Here is a 19875-nt window from a genome sequence, read left to right on the forward strand (position 1 = left end):
TTTTTTGTTGTTGTTGTTGTCTTTAAATGGCCATAAATTAGCTCTATGTGTGTTGATTATTAACAGTACGAGAAGTCTTGAATGACTGGAAAGTGTCATAATCGCTCACTTTGGATGTGGCTTTCATGCGTTGTGATGGGGCGCCCTCTAGTGGCTGTTGCGGCAAGTGCAGCCCACAGGCTGGAGTTTAAAAAAAAAAGTGATTTTCTTACCTTTTTATTATATTTGCAATATAGTTAATCTTATTTGCAACACTGAAATTTCACTCACACATTTATTCACCTCAGAAATTTGACCTGGATTATTTATTTAATTATTTATTTATTTTTTGCTCACTTGGACTTTTTGCATATGTACTTCCCTTAACATTTCATTACAAACAAACATCTCTTTTTCTTTCTTGGTTGCTACCCCCAAAACAAAATCACAGCATTCCGAAGCCTTTGGCATAAGTGATGGCCTTGAGGAGTCTCTCCCGCAGTTTCTCCTTGGAGGAATATTCCGGAAGGAGCAGAGCGTTGAAACAGGTGTGCGACGTCGGCAACCTACGAGACAAGAAGGAGACAGAACGTGTGACGTGGTATGCTTTGGATCACGACGTATTCCTTCGATTCCGATTCGTACCTGTCGGAATCCGAGCCGTTTTTGGCGATAATCATTTTGAGCTTGCCGAGCCCGCCGACAGGGGCTCTGTCCGTGCCGGTGGTGAATTGAAGGAACAGCCTCTTCTGCTCCTCTCCGAAGGAGTGCAGAGTTTCCCAAAAATCCCTATGAAAAGAAAAATACAATTATGTTCAACTGTACTTGCATAAAATCGTCGCAAATACGTATTTGACAATTTGCGTGTCTTTGCTATAACCTCCGTCGTATTCGACAGTCTTCTCCAGCGCCTCAAAGTCAAGTTTCTGTTTGAGCGTGAGAACATAGGTTTGTAAAAAGAAAATGATCTCATGAAAACGTGCTTTCCCCCACCCTGCTTCCACAGATAAGCAACTCCACTTCCTCGGGCCTGAACAAGTATTTCATCGGGGACTCGCTGGTGACCATGAGGAAACCTTTCTTGAACGCCTGGAACTGCGTCTCCACGCTCGTGTTCAGGATGTAGTCTGCATACAGGTCCACAAACTCCTACCAAGAAAGTGTGTTGTGTGTGTTAACCAAATCTGGTTTGGTCCTCAATGCCAAACAAATGGCCTTACCTGTCTGTTCTCTTTGGAAACAGGGATGTCTTGCGCGTCCTCCTTCAAGTCGTGCGTCACGGGACTTCCGAAAAGATCCGCGTGGGAGATCTGGAAGGTGAGCGCCATATCCGCCTCTACGTCGCCGCTGTAGTCCAGCAGCTCCTTCAGACTCTGGTAAAGAACCTGTGGCAAAAACATCACTGTATGTAAGACTCCAAATTGAGAGTAAAGCGCAGGCGGGCCATACCGGATGCGAGTCAGGGAGGTCGCGAAAGGTGCCCTTCTTGCCCATGAGCTTCCTGTAGACCACCATGGGAAAGTGCACGTCCAGGATGCAGTTGTTGTAGATGGCGAGGCCGAGCACGATGCCCACCAGTGTGTACTGGGCTTCGTTCTCCAGGGAGGACGAGTTGAACCAGAAGAGCCCGGTGTCCTTGTCATAGGTGAACATTCCTGTACGGGCGAGTCGAATTAGTCTTCCTGAACTGGATCGTCAGAAGAGAACATCTCACCGATGTCGGGATTGAAGATTTCCTCCAGGACCAACTGGAAGAACTCCTTGGAGACGCCGCCCTCATCCACGCCTTGCTCGCCCTCGAACTCCACAAAGAGTTGCTTCTTCAGGTCAGACGGGTTCTCCATGGAGATCATCTCCAGCTGCGTCAAAGGAAAACGGTAAGCCTTTGATTAGCTTCCGCTGGGATACAAATTCAAACGCTCTTTCAACAGGAGAACAAATTGCAATCGTCAGCGACTCACCCTGACGAGCGCGTCGTCGATGATGTGATCTCGCCGCACTTTGAGCTTGAGGTAAGGGCTGGGCTGCTGTCCCTGGGCGGCGCCGTAGAGGGCGGTGAGGCGCCGCTCGCTGTACATCCTGATCCGGTTGTCGTAGTACAGCCCCTGGTTCTTGGTGAAGACGCTGAGAACGAAGGGGCAGGTCTGGAAGGAGAACTTGGTTTCCGCGTCCACTTTGAAGAAGGTGAAGTCCTTGTCCATCTCCACCACGTCGTTCAGAGACTCGTTGACAAAGTCCTCGGAAGGGATGAGGGGCTTCCTGCAGTCGATCGGACGGACCCCGAGTTCTTTCTCCAGTAAATCCACCGGAGGAGCCTTCTTGTAGAGCCGCTCCTCGCCCAGAAGCTCGTGCAGGGTGAGCTCGTCCGAATCGGCCGCGTCGCCGTCGTCATCGTCGTTGTGTTCCGTGTCCACGTCGCCGCCCGCCATGCTGGCGTAGAAGACGACCTTCAGACACTTGCAGGCGGCGACCACCGTCTCGTCTTCGTTGACCAGGTGCTCGCCGTCGTACTCTCGGCTCACCACGGTGTAGGTGATGAGCTGCTGGAAGGTCTCCATAATCCGGCGGATGTGCTGAACCTCATAGCCGGACCACAGCTTGCAAAGCCGGATCAGGGCGGCTAGCGGCAGCTTGCTCATGGCTTTGCACAACTGCGGCAGCGCCATGTCCAGGTACTCGGGACTGTGCAAGTTGTCGTTCTCCATCAGGATGACAAAGATGTTCAGGTAGTCCGGATTGGTCTCGTACACGTCCAGGTACTCCAGGTCCAGCTCCATGTTGGGAGCGAGGGAGACTAGCGCATTGAGCAGAGCCGACTCGGCCTGGTCGATAGCCCAAAGTCGCTCGTAGACGCGTCGCACCGAGTCGATGTCCACGGTGACCTCAAGGGCGGCACCGGGCCGACTGGAAGCCCCGCCAATCGGCTCGGAACGCTCGGCTTCATTCTTACGGAAACTTTGCGTCAGGGCGTTGGCATTGGAAAAGACCCGGCCAACGACGCGGATGAGGGCGGAGTAGTCGTCCTCCTCTTCGCACACGCTTATAATCATACAAATTGTGTTCTCTGTGAGGTAATGGACATCTGGAACAAAATGAACAAGCGGAAAATACTCGTTCCAAATTGAGGCAGAAGCGGTTCCATTCTGAACATTTAAACAGAATCGTTTTCTTCAAATTTGTTGAAAACTCCAAATCAGCCCCACCTGAGAAGTCTTCCGTGAGATCCAGAGCCTGTAGTTCAGATTCTGTCAGTGAAGTTCTGAGATGGCACAGCCTGGCGTTGATCTTGCACAGTTCCAACGCTCGGACCGCCGCCGCGTTTTTATCCAGCGGTCGGAAACGGCTACAAGAGGCGCACAATTCGTTGTCGCAGTCGTCATGACCGCAGCCGTCGGTTAGCTGGCGAAAGTAGCGCTCGATGAGATTCTTTGCTTCTGATCTGTTCCTGTGGCCCCCCCAAAAAATTGCACCACAGTTAGTCTGAGTTGCGTCACTCTGTTTATTAAGAAGAGCCACTTTAATTTCAATGTGATCCAATGTGAACTGACTTACATTCGGATGGATTATGAAACCTTCCACAGGTCCAGAGGACAAAAAACCCTGAAAGGAAAATGACATCTAATACGTTCCATTGGCTGGCTGCGCTGTCTCTTTGGTATCCAGGCCACCTCTAAATACAAATGCAATGAAACTTTCCAAGGGTGGGGATTTAAGTCCTTATTTAAGTTAATCATTTTAAATCAATCAATAATGTACTGTTAAAAGAATGGTAACTTTTGGCTTTATTGTGGCCACTTTTGATCGACTAAGACTCATGAAAAAAAAAACACTTTCTAAATCCTAATATTTGCTATATTGAATCATAGGGTTTTTAATTCTAGACTCAAAATTTGTTTCTTCCAGATGACATCATTTACGGGAACAATATCTTGAGATATCAATAAAATAGGCCACAAACAAACTGTAAGGGTAATAAAGTCTAGGCCCTAAAACGGTTTATAACAAATGTTTATTGTTTCCACACTTCAACAACATGCCAAGCCGTGACGTCACGCGGTTAAGTTGACATTTCTAGCAGACTTTCTGCCGGCACGCCGAAAAATGTCAAAAGTAACAAAGCGCTCACAACAGTTGGACACATTCGTGTAAACACAAACAAGCAATGACACAGTGATTGTTAAACGTGAGCAGGCAAGAAGTGCGCTTGTGTGTCCGTGACGCTGCAAAAACACACAATCAGAGGCATGCCGTCCACTCACTGTTTATTTTCGTCGCTACGTTTTTGAAACAAAACAAACTTATCTCTGCGTCAGTAAATGGACAGTGATAAAAAAGTGACAACAACTTCAAGGTGAGCTATTTAACAAATCACAACAAAAATCTCGACCATCTTGTCAGAGCGTGCGTGACATTATCCCGACATGCAACGCGGTCGCGCGGACCCTCAGCACCCTTGCCCCCTCCCCTACCCACGAACCAGGACGAATTTGATTTGTTATTTATTAGGGACTATTTAATTCCCGAATTTGTCTATAATTTATTATGTATCGTGTGACTTAAATTGAACTACTGTACTTAATCACTCCGATAAAACTCGCGTCTGTAAAAATATTGTAAGCTGCAATCTCCTTTATGGCCACTGGGCGTCACTGTAAGCACAAGTTAATTAGCTCGAAAAGTGGCAGAGGAATAATGGGCCACACTGCATACTTTGATTAGACCTCGGTGGATATTACAGCTATTCAGTATATGCATTCCATTCTGATTATGCATACAGTGAAACATTAATGTATTCTATTCATGATTACGAGCGGCAAACATCAATCTCCCCTCACGGCCTCGTCATCAGCGCTTATTGGAAGTTATTAGACAATCATTTCACTCCCAATATCATTAGGACGTCTACAGTGGTCCCCTGAGCTAACATTTAGCATTGTGATATTACTGTTGGCAAAATATAGTGGTTTATTTCTTTGACTAAATGTTATTACGGGTTTCCACCTTTCTGGCCATTTAATATTACCATTTCCTTTTCACCATGTATCGAAATAAAACAAATGCTTCAACAGTTTTTCAATTCCATTGATATTGGAATTAAATAGTCATGTCTTTGCCCTCAATAGAATATTCAAGCTAGGGCTTAAACACTATTGGAAGCACTGACCTACATTTGCAATCTAAATTCTAATTTGTGAAATTGTATTCACCTATTCCCAGAAGACTCTTTATATTCTGTAATCCTATCATTTTTTACTGCAACATGAGTATTTTTTCTCTCTTCCTAGCTTTTCAAGGCCAGAATGCTACCTCCAATTCACCTCACTCCTCACTCATCCATCTTGAGGATAGTTGGAATTCTTCTCCACGCCAACAAGAACTCATCTATTTTATTATTTGTATTTCTTTTGGATTCACATTTGACGGCTCAGGCCTTGGAAAGTATTATGGCTTTTTAGAATCTAATGGCTTTATTGGATTTATTTCATGTTGTCTTTTTGTGATAACTTCCAACTGCATCTGGCTGCATCGTTACAACACGGCGTTGTTGCATATTGGTGAAATACCTGAAATAGTCGAGCTTTACTTGATGGATCGATGCCAGCAGACTTTTTTTTTTTTTCCTATGTGTTTTGGGAAGCAGACTGCGACCCGGGCTGCTTAGACTGTGACTTAGACTGCAAGGCACCAGTTGACCATCCCTTCGTTTTGTTTGTTTTGACAGTAGACCTTTACTGGGAGTAGCAACAAACTATTCCTAAAGCACTCCTGTGAAGTCAGTTGCGTAGTATCCATTGCCACTATACACCATTTGTATACAGAGCTTTTGCTATCAAAGCAATCGACTCCTGTCAGAAATACTCGTAAGTCGGATCCCTTGTATCTCAAGGCAGTGATGTACGTATATTTTATTGGGGTGCTTTGAAATACGCTCCCTTCCCCCACGAATTCAATTACCATTTTGTTCTGAGAGATCAGTCCTTCAATCCTTTATTTTATAATGAGCTCCTGTTACCCAGCCCGCTAACTTCCTGTGGACAGGACAGGAACATAACTCCGGGAATACCGCGTGGCAGTCGCGGGGGCTGGGCTGGGCTGGGCTCCCGGGCGGGTAGCAGGTCTTGAGTCTCACGTTTCCAGCCAAGAGTGTCGATCTACACAAGATAACGCTAGCTGCTTAGCTCGTTGTAATCTAATGCTTATGCTAGCTAGTGTGCTACATCCAGGTAATATGTAGATCGGCAAGCCGGGGCGGGCCAAAGTCAGCATCCTTTCCGAAGTGGAAAAAAATGAGACAAGCCCCAAACAAGCTAAAAGTTGTCCTCCGGGCGGGCGGAGTGAAGACATGGATGAAAAGGAACTGCTTTCCTAAGGAAACAAACGCCGAACCAGGGAAGGGAAAAGAATGATCACCTAGCGGTTCGCTCGAACTGTTTCTCCCCGCCGTGCCAGAGAAAAGTTGTGGCGTCTCTTCCCCACCCCTTCCCCAAAAGAAGTCTTCGTCGGCCATGGCGAGCCGCGAAGAAGCCTCCAAAGTGGGTCCGCGGAAGAAGAAAAAGAGCAAAAAAGAGGGCAAAACCCGCTGCGTCCATGCCAACATCCTCGGCGAGGAGGACAACGACAGCCCCAACCGACACTACGCCGACAACAAAATCAAGACCACCAAGTACACCGTGCTGTCCTTCCTGCCCAAGAATCTCTTCGAGCAGTTCCACCGCTTCGCCAATGTTTACTTTGTCTTCATCGCGCTGCTCAACTTCGTGCCAGTGGTCAACGCCTTCCAACCCGAGCTCGCCCTGGCCCCGGTGGTCTTCATCCTGTCGGTCACGGCCATCAAGGACCTGTGGGAGGACTACCGGAGACACAGGTCCGACACGGAGATCAACCACATGGACTGTCTTGTCTACAGCAGGCGAGTAACGCAAAAACACTGTTTGGAAAGTTGACAACACTTCGCTAAAGATTATCAACAAACTGTTTTTCTAACATTAAGACTTCAATTTAATAACCATTTGAGATGTTTAATGACACTTTCTTTCAGACCTCCAGTACTCAAACAGGCTCTCTCGTACTCACTGATACCGATACCAAGTAATCGATACCACTGCTACTTTCAATACATTACATTTATATCAATGACTGATCATTTGAAAGTCATTTTATACCTTTGTGACAAAAGACAGAACTGTCCAGTCTTTGGAGTCAGATCCATAATACATGTTCATGACTCCATGAATTTGCAAAACTGGGCTGAAACAATTTCCACATCAAGTAAGAATATGCAGCAAAATTGAGCTTTAGCTTTGTAGAGGCAGTATTGTGTGTTCCTAAGAAAGTGTCCGGTGTCCTCATGCATCCTTTGCCTGTATTTGTGGGCCGTTCCCACCCTAATGAAAAGCTCGGCTGTGGCGCTTATACAGAGCATAATTCACAGCAGTCAAAAGGCTCTCTCTGTGTATTTGACTTTTTTTGGAGCCTTAAGTGACGTACTTCTTGCATTCAACCCTATCCAGGTGATGCCGGCGCATACGTGGCAGGAAGTTCCCGCTTGTGTTCTGAAACGCTAATATTCACAACAAATTTAGATAATGCAAGCATTGATGTTTGCGCTCATCCTCCCCTTTGAGGGATTTGGCCCGGCGGGCGTTGTGAGTAAACGTAGACTTGAGGCATCCGGAGAAGTTTACAGTGAGTAATCACTTTGCTCTTGTTGGTTGAACTCCAGTGTAAACCAAACAACCTCTGGCTTTGGCTTTTGGACTGGGCTGGTTTTGCCGTGAACTCTGTTTCAACCCTAAAATATTGCACTTGAAAAAAAAAATCTTCGCAGAGGATAAATAATAGATATCAGTGAATATTTTTGTGTTGTGTTGAAGTTGCACAAGCATGACAAATCAACGTAACTTGAGCGGAGTGCGGTCGGTCAAAGATGACAAAAGTCATGTGCTCTGCTGATCAAGTGTAAATTCATTAGTCATGCTGCATTTTTCTCAGCTTTCTCAGCAACGCTAAGATAACTGGGTCGCCTTCCTCAAAGAATACAATCAACGCAAAATGTGAACGGCTGAATTTCTGTGTGGGATTTCCAATGAGCAACTGTCGGGCTTGTTTAAAGAATACAATCCAAAAAGTCGTTGTTTAGCACTTTGGGCTAGTGGTCGAGCTACATAATGTTTTTATTTCATAACATGCCCTCATTCTTGTCTGGATTCTTCTCAGAGCTGCGTGAACTTTTTTTTTTCTTTCTGAAGGCTAAAAATAGAAACGCCAAGCTGAGTTTATTCTCCCGTCAACTTTGTGATACAAAGATGTCGCTTTTTAACATTTTCTTTTGGTCACCAGGATAGAGCGGCGCTATGTGGAGAAGTTCTGGAAGGAAGTCCACGTGGGCGATTTTATCCGTCTCCGCTGCAACGAGATCCTGCCGGCCGACGTCCTGCTGCTGAGCTCCAGCGACCCCGACCGCCTGTGCCACATCGAGACGGCCACCTTGGACGGCGAGACCAACCTCAAGCAGCGCCAGGTGGTGCGCAGCTTCTACGACCTGGTGAGCCCACGTCGCTTCCCGTCGCCGGCGTGAGACACGGTGTGCCTAATGAAGTGGCCGTGGCGCAGGTCTGCGACTTCGACCCGTCCAAGTACGACAGCGTCATCGAGTGCGAGAAGCCCAACAACGACTTGAACCGATTCCGAGGCTACATGTGAGTATTGTAACGCGTTCGCTTAGCAAATCATGTTTTATGTTGTGATCCACAAAGAACGTCGTGCGAAGGTCGTCACGGGCCAATTAGACTCGGCTTTCTTGAGGAATTTGCGCTGAGATAAGGGCTCTCTCTCACTCTCTCTCCTTGGAGCGGCCGCCACGGTTTGTAGGTAATTGAGTGGGAGGTATTGGGCGCTATAAATGGTTCCCGTCCTCTGTGACATTCTGCCACGGCAGGAAAAATCCATAAATCTTCACGTTGAGCAGGCCATCGGTCATTTTTCTTTTTTAAGCCCAAATTGTCCCGTTTTCCTGGAAAATTTCAGAACTGACAAATCGGCTGTGTTGCGTATTTTTCTGATGACGCAATGTTCCCGCTGCCTCTGTCAACCTTTTAGTACCCTATTTTTTTACTTGATTCGTTTTGGCAGAATCCACCGGAGCGGCCGACGAGACGCGCTTTACAAAGACAACCTGCTGCTGAGGGGCTGCACCATCCGCAACACGGAGGAGGCGGTGGGCATCGTCATTTACGCAGGTGAGCGGCGACCCCTCGCGACGACCGGACCTACGCCACCGAGCCTGAGACGGTGCGTGTCCACAGGTCACGAGACCAAAGCCATGCTCAACAACAACGGGCCGCGCTACAAGCGCAGCAAACTGGAGAGACAGATGAATGTGGACGTCTTCTGGTGCGTCATCATCCTGCTGGTCATGTGCTCCTTCGCGGCCGTTGGTGCGTGCCGCCGCAATGCACACACACTCAAACCAAAGTTGGTGTTTGTGACGTTTTTTTTTTCGTTTTTCTTTCTTATACCACAGGTCACGGGCTGTGGGTGTTTCAGTACGGTGACAAGAGGCCCATTTTTGACGTCCTCAGTCCGGAGGGCACGGACTTGTCCCCCGTCTTGTCGGCCATCTATCTTTTCCTCACCATGATTATCGTCTTACAGGTTTGAATCATCGGCTTACCTTTTGTTCCGTGAGGATGAGAAGCTAGCGTAGCTGACTTGACCCGAACAGCGTTTGTCAACAAGTTAGCGAGAGGTGCTAATGTAGCAGTCTGTATCTTCAACACTTCACCATGGCTTTTTATAATGTTTCTTTTTACGGGGTCAGGCTGCATTGATTTATTTCTGTTTGACAAATTGCTGACATCAACAAAATGTCACCCTGAGCTGGTCAGATGTGAAGTTGGCGTCAGTTTGCGCAAACAAATATTGGTGGAAGAGGGTTGGGGGGGTTTCCCTGCCGCTCTGACATTTCTTGACGCACTTTGTAACAGCACATGACTTTTTGTTGACGTTCAAGGGACAGAAAGAGTTGCCAGCTGCCTTTGCTAAGCTTGTTCGTCGCGCTTAGCATATTTAGCATTCAGCTAGCATCTTGATTCAGTTTTTACTTTAAGCCCTTTTAGCCAACAAAATCTGTTTTGTTTTGTTTTCCCGCCCAGGTGCTGATCCCCATCTCGCTGTTCGTGTCCATCGAAATCGTGAAGATCTGCCAGGTGTACTTCATCCACCAGGACGCCGAGCTGTACGACGAGGAGAGCGACTCGCACCTGCAGTGTCGCGCCCTCAACATCACAGAGGACCTCGGGCAGATGCAGTACATCTTCTCCGACAAGACCGGCACGCTCACGGATAACAAGATGGTGTTCCGCCGCTGCACCGTGGCGGGCGTGGAGTACTCGCACGACGCCAACGGTGAGAATAATAATTTTTACAAAGCATCTACTCTGGAGTGACATCATAGTGAATGATCTGTAATGACCTCCAGCGAGAAGACTCGCCATGTACCAGGAGATGGACTCGGAGGAGGAGGAATGTCCGTCCCGCGGTGGGACGCTGCCCAGGCGAGACAGCGTGGGCAGCCACCACAGCGTCAAGGTGGTGCTGCGCTCCCACAGCACCAAGTCCCACCGCAGGACGGGCAGCAGGGCCGAGGCCAAGAGGGCCAGCATCCTGTCCAAGCACACGGCCTTCAGCAGTCCCATGGTCTGTCTGTTCACTCTCGCTCATTGTCACTCACCTCCATTGTCTTTCACATTGTCCCCTCCTTTCCTCCTTCGTCCGTGTCCTCTAAAGTTGTTCCTCCCACTATCCTCCATCATCCTTCTCAACGGCCGACCCCACCCCTGTTTTCTCGCACTGTTCTCCCCGGCCATCTGCTCCCCCACTCAGTTGGTTCCCCTCGTGCCTGCAGGAGAAGGACATCACACCTGACCCTCAGCTGATGGACAAAGTCAATGAATGCGCCAGTCAGATGAACTTCATGCGCTTCCACAGCCAGCCCATGTCGCAGCTGCCGTCCGACCTTGGCGACATTATGGATTTCTTCATCGCGCTGACCCTCTGCAACACGGTGGTGGTGTCCTCCCCCGACCAGCCTCGGCACACGGTAACGAACCTCCGCAGATGTCTCCTCGTGATAGCGCACTCTGTTAGCGTGTTAGCTTCAGTTAGCGTCATTTCGTCTCACCGTCTCATCAGTTTCATGTGGAAATTTCACCTGCGCGTATTTCTTTGCTTGCTTTGTTCTTTTTTTTTTTTTTTTTTGCCCACTGTGATTGTTCACCTTTTTTGCTAGCACGCCCTTGTGGCTTTCGACTGAATGATTTATAGGTTCAAGATGCACGCCTGCGATAAGGCTGGATGCCAGCAGGCCGCACGCTCAGTCGCTCGGCTCCGCTATTGTACTATGCTGCCTCGAGGGGGGAAAGCAGCTAACAAAAAAAAAGGTTATATGCAAATGTTCCATGGCACCGACTATCGTATGTATGATGCAAAATCCTCCATTTTGGTTTGTAGCAACTATTTCAGGTATCCCAGACAGATGGGCAAAGCTAAGTTGCTCAGCTTTTTTTCCCCCACATTATCTAATACGGGCGGAGCATGACCTTGACTTTACCCTCGTGTGTGTGGTCCAGGTCCGGATGCGCTTCGAGCTTAAATCCCCGGTCAAAACCATCGAAGATTTCATCAAACGCTTCACGCCGAGCCGCCTGACCTCAGGTTCCAACAGCAGCAGTTCTTCGAGCCTCGCCACCAACCGCTCTTCCAACAAGGGCTGCTCCAGCCTGCTGTCGTCCCCTTCGGCCGAGAGCACCCTCACCAAGCTGGACGAGGAGGCGGCGGCGGCAGTGGCAACGGCCTTCAGCCCCTCGTGTCCCACCCACGACGGTCAACTCAAAAACGCGGAGGGCGCCGACCTGCGCTACGAGGCCGAGTCGCCGGACGAAGCGGCGTTGGTCTACGCCGCCAGGGCCTACAAGTGCTCCCTGGTGGGACGGCTCCCGGACCAAACCACGGTGGATCTGCCCCACCTGGGGAAGCTGAACTTTGAGCTGCTGCACACTTTGGGCTTCGACTCCACCAGGAAGCGCATGTCGGTGGTGGTGAAGCACCCGCTCACAGAACAGATCACCGTCTACACCAAAGGCGCCGACTCTGTCATCATGGACCTCATTAAATCCCCCAACGCAGGTAGGACAAACTTATTTTTGTGCTTTATAAGCTGCTGGTTGACTTGCTGCTTGCCTACCTTAAACCTAAATGAAAAAAAACCATAACAAATCCACAAGCTGCTTGCGCAGTTCCTTTCCCCTCTGCGGTGTCAAATCATTGTTGTATTTATGGTCCTGTTGAGGATGTTATTTTTCCAGGCATACAAAAGCAACCTCACATGCGCTTGCACAGAAGGCTTGGCCACCTCCCAGCATGCCATTTGACAATCACTGGCAAACACGCCCGTGTTATAATGCAATATCAAACGACTCATACTGCAACTGGAGCCATAAATTAATAAAAAACATGTCAAGCAAAACACAAGCTATAAATTCCCCATTCCCACGTTATGCCTAACCTATCCAAATAAAAATATAAATTTTGTCATGGCGAAGCAGCCACGAGTTGTCTCCTGCCTCAGCTCTTCGAAGGTAAACTCGAAATTTTTAGTTTGGGTTTGAGCTATTTTGTGGGTAGCGCCAGTCCTGTCATTTTTCGGACACACCTCCCGTTTTGGTCGATGTGCAGCAGCGGGCGGGTTGCATCATTTTCTCCTTCGGGGCGTCTCTCGCCGCCAGAGGTTCTCCCGCCATCCAGGGGCACAACACTGTCTACTGTGCTGCTAGCCAATCAAGAGGGGCAGGGCCAGTGCAAGCTCATGGCCAGGCGAACCCGGCTTTCACAATGGCTCCATTCACACAACCGGGAAGTTGTTCAGCGTCAGCGTACTGCTTGCCGAGCGTACGCTGTGACGTCATCAAAAGTACTCATCGACATTTACAGGCCCAATTTTAAAAATTGCGCATCTTCCTGTTTGGCAAATATATACCCTGTCGTTCTCCTTTTCTACACTCTGGTAAAGGTTGTCTAAATATTTTCAAGAAAACAAAAGTTAATAAAGATAACGAGAGTGTGCTCATCATTTCCTATGAGGTTGTGCTGTTATTACATTAGCGCCTGGCAACCTCTTTCGTTGTTTGGTCGCGAGACACGAGACTAGCGATCATGTGCGCTTCTCCACGGGGGAAACACGCAATATTGGATCATATTAAACCCGCTTAGAAAGTAATTGAAAGAAAACCTTGTCGGGTGTTTTGTACCGTGAAGCAAGATCAGCAGTTGAAGCAGAAAAAGGTCAAAATTTCTGCTCACGAGCAACATTTTTTTTTTTTAATTAAAAAAAAAAATGTGACAGGATTCTCTTGACGCTTATGAGTTGGGTTAGCGTTGGAGGTGCAAACGCAGATGGCGTTGGTGGGCATCCAAACGCGTCGCCGACGTGTCAAAGCTCTTCCGCCAATCTCATCAGCGTCTTCCTTCTCTTCCCTGTTGTGCCGTGCGTGTTGCCAAGGTAACTCCAGGGGAAAACGGCAGAAAAAAATCATCTACAGGACGCAGAACTACCTGAACCAGTACGCCGCTGACGGCCTACGCACGCTTTGCATTGCCAAAAAGGTAATTGGGGCAAAGTCGTTCAAGATCCACTTTTCATCCATTCTTCATGACTCACCCACAATCTGTGTCACTACACCACATGGCTGAATTATGCCCTTCACCACAGGTTCTGAGCAAGGAGGAGTATGCCTGCTGGCTGCAGCGCCACCTAGAGGCAGAGACGGCCATCCAGGGTCGAGAGGAGCTGCTCTTTGAGTCGGCCCTGCGTCTGGAGACCAACCTCCAGCTCCTGGGTAAACTAATTCTCAGTACAAAAAACATTCCCAAAATAAAATTATTTTAAAACATTGGAAGAAACCCCCGCTGATTTGGGAATCCACAATATTTTTCCTCACAGGTGCGACGGGAATCGAGGACCGGCTGCAGGACGGCGTGCCCGAAACCATCGACGCCCTGCGTAAGGCCGGCCTGCAGATTTGGGTGCTGACGGGCGACAAGCAGGAAACGGCCGTCAACATCGCCTACGCCTGCAAGCTGCTGGACCCCGAGGACGAGATCTTGACTCTCAATGCTGACTCCATGGTGAACAAAGGCTATTTTGTAACACACTGAAACAAAGTGAAATGTAGAAAAATCAAGTCTTAAAAAAAACAACTAAAGATGAAGCAATGGCAGAAAGTCCGATGTCTCCCAGATGTGAAGCAGGTGAGTTGCTTCATCTTTTGATCCTGACCATGCCTGCCTCTGTTGAACCAGGAGGCCTGTTCCCTCCTCCTGGAGGAGAGTCTCCACTACATCCAGGCCAAATTCCTTTGCGGCTCGCCCAAGCCCTTCCAAGGCGACTTGGCCCACTTCCACATCTATCCGCATCCTCCCCCGACCAACTGGTCGTCGTCCTCCCACGCCGCCGTGCACCGGCTGGGTCTGGTGATCGACGGGCGTACCCTGGCCTACGCCCTGGACCGCAGCCTGGAGGATAAGTTCCTGGCGGTGGCGCGCAGCTGTCGCTCGGTGCTGTGCTGCCGCTCCACGCCGCTGCAGAAGAGCATGGTGGTCAAGCTGGTGCGCAATAAGCTCAAAGTCATGACGCTGGCCATAGGTACAAAGAAGTGACATGACAAAGTCGCCACCGAAAACCATGTCGAAAAGGAAGTCTGAATTGTTTTTGGTTTTTGTTTCCCTCAGGCGACGGAGCCAATGATGTCAGTATGATCCAGGTTGCTGACGTCGGCGTGGGCATATCGGGCCAGGAGGGCATGCAGGTGAGTTTTTCTCTCACTCTTTTTTTTTTAGGTGAAGCAACACATCTAGCAAAGAATGGAAAAAAAGTTTTTTGGCGGCGAATTATTTCCAGTCGCCTTTAATGGCTGTTTTTCGCAAACCTGGCGGCCATCTTTATACGGTCTCTGCTCGTTCACAGCATCTATGCTAATATCACACGGAGGTCACAATCGGCGTCCTCGTCACCAGCGGCCGCCTATTCCCACTAAGGTGATAGTGGTGATCTCGCCCGGCAATAACGGAGAGTCCCAATTAACTGGCGGGCGTAGCACATCTGTTAAAGACTCCCATCTGTAACAGTGGCAAGAGGAAGGGGGTGGGGGTGTAAGCGCGAGAGATTAATCACCGTTAGCCACGGGCTCTCTTAAAGGGAGCGCTGCTCACTCCCACGTGTGCTGAGATGCACATTTCACAGGCGGGAGCCCCGCTCGCTATCGCCTTCCGATGAACCCGTGGAGACGCCGTTTATTGGAGATCAGCAGTAAGCCAGGAGAGCTGCGCTACCAAGGCCGCTAACGCTTGACCGCGGCGCCGAGGCTTAGCAACCAATTACGGCGTAGGCCTTACGGCTGACTTGTGTCTCTTGTTGTCTGGCAGGCTGTGATGGCGAGCGATTTTGCCATGCCCCGTTTCCGTTACCTCCAGAAGCTGCTGCTGGTCCACGGGCATTGGTGCTACTCGCGCTTGGCCAACATGATTCTTTACTTCTTCTACAAGAACGTCGTACGTCGCCGTGGCCTCGCGTACTCCGTCTTGGCGATTGACACAGAATAACCTCCGTCCTCCCCCGCAGATGTTCGTGGCGCTCATCTTCTGGTATCAGTTCTACTGCGGTTTCTCAGGCTCGGCCATGATCGACCAGTGGTATCTGATCTTCTTCAACTTGATGTTTTCCGCCTTCCCGCAACTCGTCACCGGCACGCTGGACAAGGACGTGTCGGCCGAGACGCTGCAACAACTACCTCAGCTTTACATTAACGGACAGAACTCGGAGGTGGGCAAGTTTGCGTCACTTTTTTTCCCCCCTTCTGTTGAAACGTTAAAAATTCAAATTTGAACATTTCTTTGGATGGCCACTTGAAAGGAATACAAGCCATACATGTTCTGGATGAACATCATCGACGCTTTCTACCAAAGTCTCATCTGCTTCTTCATTCCTTATTTTGTGAGTGTGCCCTCCTTCGGTGTCATTTCTTCATTTCCGTCCGGTCCTGCCTCGTAACTCGGCTCCTTTCCTCCTCAGGCCTACGCCGACTCCGACGTCGACCTGTTTACATGGGGGACCCCCGTCACAACCATCGCCCTTTTCACCATTCTGCTGCATTTGGGGGTGGAGACCAAAACCTGGGTGAGAAACCTCAGACCATCCATGTTTTTTTTCCCCAGGTGTCCTTCAAAGACAGACTGTGCATATTATCTAAGCGACACTTCTTGTTTCAGACATGGATGAACTGGCTGTCTATCTGCTTCAGCGTGGTTCTGTTCTTCACGGTGGCGCTGTGCTACAACGCCTCATGCCCCACCTGCTACTCGCCCTCCAACCCTTACTGGACCATGCAGAGACTGATTCAAGACCCCTCATTCTACCTACTCTGCCTCATCACGCCGGCAGTGGCGCTGCTGCCCAGGTACGTGTGCTAACATGAACTGCTAGCTTATTCTTGTGACTGTGATGGTGCTTACTCAATAATGCAGAAAGAGTAACGAATCACTCCAGTTTAAATCATTCAAAAGTATTTCTTAAATAATCCAAATATGTGGGCTCCCGATAATCGTGTGTGTTACAGATATTTCTACCGGGCGTGTCAAGGCACGATCTTTCCCAGCCCGGTGCAAGTGGGGCGGCAGTTGGACCGGCTCACTGCCAAAGACCCTCGTAGGAACATCTCAAACATGAGCGGGATCCAGACGGCGGCACGCCCCGACCCCGAAACAAATTCCAAAGACCCCCGCCGCCCCCGCGAGGAAACGGAGCGCCCCGACGCCAGTCTGTCAGTCCGGATTGACCTCCCGCCCGACAGAGGCGTCAAGTACACTAAGAACTCGCAGGAGATGCTCAGCATCGGCTGAAGCGTCGTCCCTTTTTCTAATTTGCACGATTTTTTTATTCGATTTTCCAAAGAGCTTCTTTTATAAAGGATGCAAATAGGTACTTTATTTTATCTAATGTTATTTGGGGAGATGGAAGAAGAACTGGATGTTCTTTTTTTCTTTTCCAGGAGAGCTACATTTCCCACAGAAGATACATATCAGTACCGAGTCTGTAACGACGGATATATATCCTGTTCTCTCGGGCTCTTATTTTTTTTCCCCTTTCTTTTTCTACACACAAAGTGCTTTGACGAAACTGCGGCCTTGATTGTGTCTCTCTTAGACGGCTGTTTTTCCAGCACACAGTGACCTCGGTTCATTGCAGTGTTAGTGCCGCACCAAAAAGAGAGAAAAAGACGATAAGGAAAAGGGTCACGAAAGGACATAATAGTTTCCATGCCAAACTTTAAAGTTGTTAAAAAACACATGGCGAGACTTATAGTCTTTTTAAAAAAATCAATATTTGAACACGATTGCCAAATTTCCCAGGAAAAGAAAAGCAACAGTCATTTTATTATGTTGGCCGTCTGCCATTTACAGACTTTATTGTCATTGTGTTTTTAGTTTCTTTCTTCCCGTTCTGGTGTGGCACTAACATTCACATGTATACATTTTGCTGGATGAATGCAAACGCTAATGTCTTTTCTACACATTCCAGTGAACAATCCAAAGACATTCCAGCCCAATCTTGCGGGACTGATGTTTATTGTCTCATTGTGTTTTAACAGTGTTAACCAAAGTATGCCTTGAAAGCCTCAACTAGCAGCCAGCAGACTTAGCTTAGCTAGCCTAGCCTAGTTTAGGAGCCCCCTCTCAGCTGCATTTCCATTCCTTCTTTCATATCCAATTAAGCTGGGAAAGAAGACAACGTGATGTTAAATCCCTTGTTTTGCCCCAAACCAAACAAAAGCTTGTAACTGTTTTACTTGAAAGTCTGAAAAACAGCTGGAAACAAAAACAAAGATTTGAGTGGCCAAAGGAAGAAAAAAAACCCTTAAAAGCACTTTGAGATTTTCAGAACTTTCTCCATCCCAAACATTTTTGTCGTTCCTATGAAGAAACGACGTGCTCGTTGAATACATCATTACATATGGTGTATTTTCCATATATGTACCTTAACACTGGATAATAAATATTATTGTTCCCCGTTGAGGAAAGCTATTTTGACGTAAGGCGGTTTTTCCCCTCAGTCGTTTCCATGTGTTGTAGCGTAGCTAAAAATCTGCTGTTTGGCACATACCCAAAAATGTTTGTAATTGCCTGTAAATATCACTAAATGGCAGCAAAGCATTTTTTTTTATATTAGACTATAAACTACGGCTAGACTAAAGTGCCTCACTTCGCCCTACAATGTTCATTGGCCTCAAGGTGGCTCCAAAGCTAAACACCCAAAAGAAAATGCTCAAATTAAAAACGTTTTAAAAATCAAAATTAAAAAAAAAAAATAAAAAACAATGCAAATGTAACCAAAATTTAATGTCACAAGATATGTATTTTATTTGAAATTATTTCATAAATGTAGTTTAAAAACGAATGACATTTGAAACCAAGGTTGATATTTCCCGCCGGAATTTGTCATTTTGACTCGTGTTTTGTTACTATTGGCGTCCAGGCTGCTCCATAGCACTTTATGTCGCCTTTAAACAATGACAGTAGCAAACCTTGACACATCAAGATTGACTAACACACACGCACACAAAGGCATCCTCCTGTTGCTTAGCAACCAGTCACTATTACCGCCACCCGCTCTCGCTCTCGCTGGCCTTCACGAGGTGCTAAGAAACAGCACGAACAAAACTGATTTCTCATGTGGCATAGCAACATTGAGTTAGCAACTAAAGTTAGCCTCCCAGAACAGCTCAGCAAACAAAGAGACCAATATGAGGGCTCACCTGCTGAAACGTAAAAGCCGACGTGCTGTCTCCCCATCGAGCAATGTCGCTCACGTAACATCCTCGTTTCAGCAGACATGTCACATTCAAAATCGGGCACTCAAACCATCACTTACACAATAACAGTCCTCAATTAGTGGCGCGGATTTTTTGTCAAAAAGCAAAATTATTTTAACCAATTAAAATGAAATAATTAAAAAAGACAACCAAAAAAACCCGACTTCCTCGCTAGTTTGCCGCTTGTCTCGTTTTATCTATCTAGTATCTTGTGCCATGCGAGCGTTCTGCCATGTTGTGGCAGTTGGCGTCCACTCCTACGCGTGGCCGGCCGCAGATGGCGAGAACGCTTTCGATAAGAACGGCACACACACCAGCTGGGATTTGTCTGCATGTTTTTATAAAGTCAACACATAATGAAAACAATGAGAAGTCTGGCGGTTGTTTGAAAAATAAATAAATAAATAAACATTAAAGACGCACACCCTAAATTTAGCTTAGCATCCAATGCGAACTTTAGCATCAGGTAATGTTGGTGACTTTTGATGAGAGTAGCGGGATACACGCTACTGGCCAATTGCCGGGCGCATATGGACAACCAAGCGTTCACACTGACTCACATTTACACTCACAGAGAATTTTGAGTCTTTAATTAAACCAAAGATGATATTTGGTGGGACACACTCTGGGCTGGCCACCAGCCAATCGCAGGGGACAAATGGACAAACAATTTGCACACACACATCTGGACCATTTGGAATCTCTAATTAACCCAAGATGAGGGACGCAGGATACACCCCAGACTGGTCGCCAATTTGCTCAGGGTCCATATACACAAACGGCAATTGAGACCTTAACCAGTCCAAAATTGAGTGAATACACCCTGTACTGGTCGCCGGTCAATCAGGGCCCATAATAGACCAGACAACCATTCCCACTCGCCCCCTTGGACAATTTACAGGCCTTAATTGTGGATGACTTTTGCCAAGAGAAGTGGGATAGTGTACACCCAGGATTGGTCGCTGTCCTTTGA

At 47.9% G+C, this 19875-nt stretch overlaps 2 protein-coding genes across 3 annotated transcripts; one reads left to right on the forward strand and one right to left on the reverse strand.

The window, feature by feature from the left end:
* Positions 1-301: 301 nt before the first annotated feature.
* ube3a (ubiquitin protein ligase E3A) lies at positions 302-3597 on the reverse strand. Its single transcript, XM_061296644.1, has 9 exons — positions 3183-3597; positions 1941-3061; positions 1694-1838; positions 1429-1634; positions 1200-1364; positions 973-1128; positions 832-905; positions 625-768; positions 302-545 (listed from the first exon to the last, which is right to left on the reverse strand). The coding sequence occupies exons 1-9, from the start codon at positions 3595-3597 to the stop codon at positions 425-427; spliced, it is 2547 nt and encodes an 848-aa protein (XP_061152628.1). The 3' UTR covers positions 302-424.
* On the forward strand, positions 3544-18114 carry atp10a (ATPase phospholipid transporting 10A). 2 transcript variants are annotated; one of them, XM_061296638.1, is made up of 22 exons: positions 3544-3680; positions 5265-6889; positions 8320-8524; positions 8593-8678; positions 9112-9218; positions 9285-9416; positions 9503-9633; positions 10134-10386; positions 10460-10677; positions 10886-11080; positions 11610-12165; positions 13538-13641; positions 13748-13874; positions 13979-14163; positions 14338-14680; positions 14767-14843; positions 15460-15585; positions 15656-15856; positions 15947-16027; positions 16106-16210; positions 16303-16490; positions 16650-18114. In XM_061296638.1, exons 2-22 carry the CDS (start codon positions 6486-6488, stop codon positions 16930-16932), a joined length of 4107 nt encoding a protein of 1368 aa, XP_061152622.1. In that variant the 5' UTR covers positions 3544-3680; positions 5265-6485; the 3' UTR covers positions 16933-18114. The 2 variants fall into 2 exon arrangements, with proteins under 2 accessions (XP_061152622.1, XP_061152621.1); XM_061296637.1 differs by lacking the exon at positions 3544-3680 and having other exon boundaries at positions 4426-6889.
* Positions 18115-19875: the final 1761 nt, after the last annotated feature.

This window comes from Syngnathus typhle, linkage group LG14 (assembly GCF_033458585.1).
Source record: "Syngnathus typhle isolate RoL2023-S1 ecotype Sweden linkage group LG14, RoL_Styp_1.0, whole genome shotgun sequence".
Lineage (NCBI taxonomy): Eukaryota > Metazoa > Chordata > Actinopteri > Syngnathiformes > Syngnathidae > Syngnathus > Syngnathus typhle.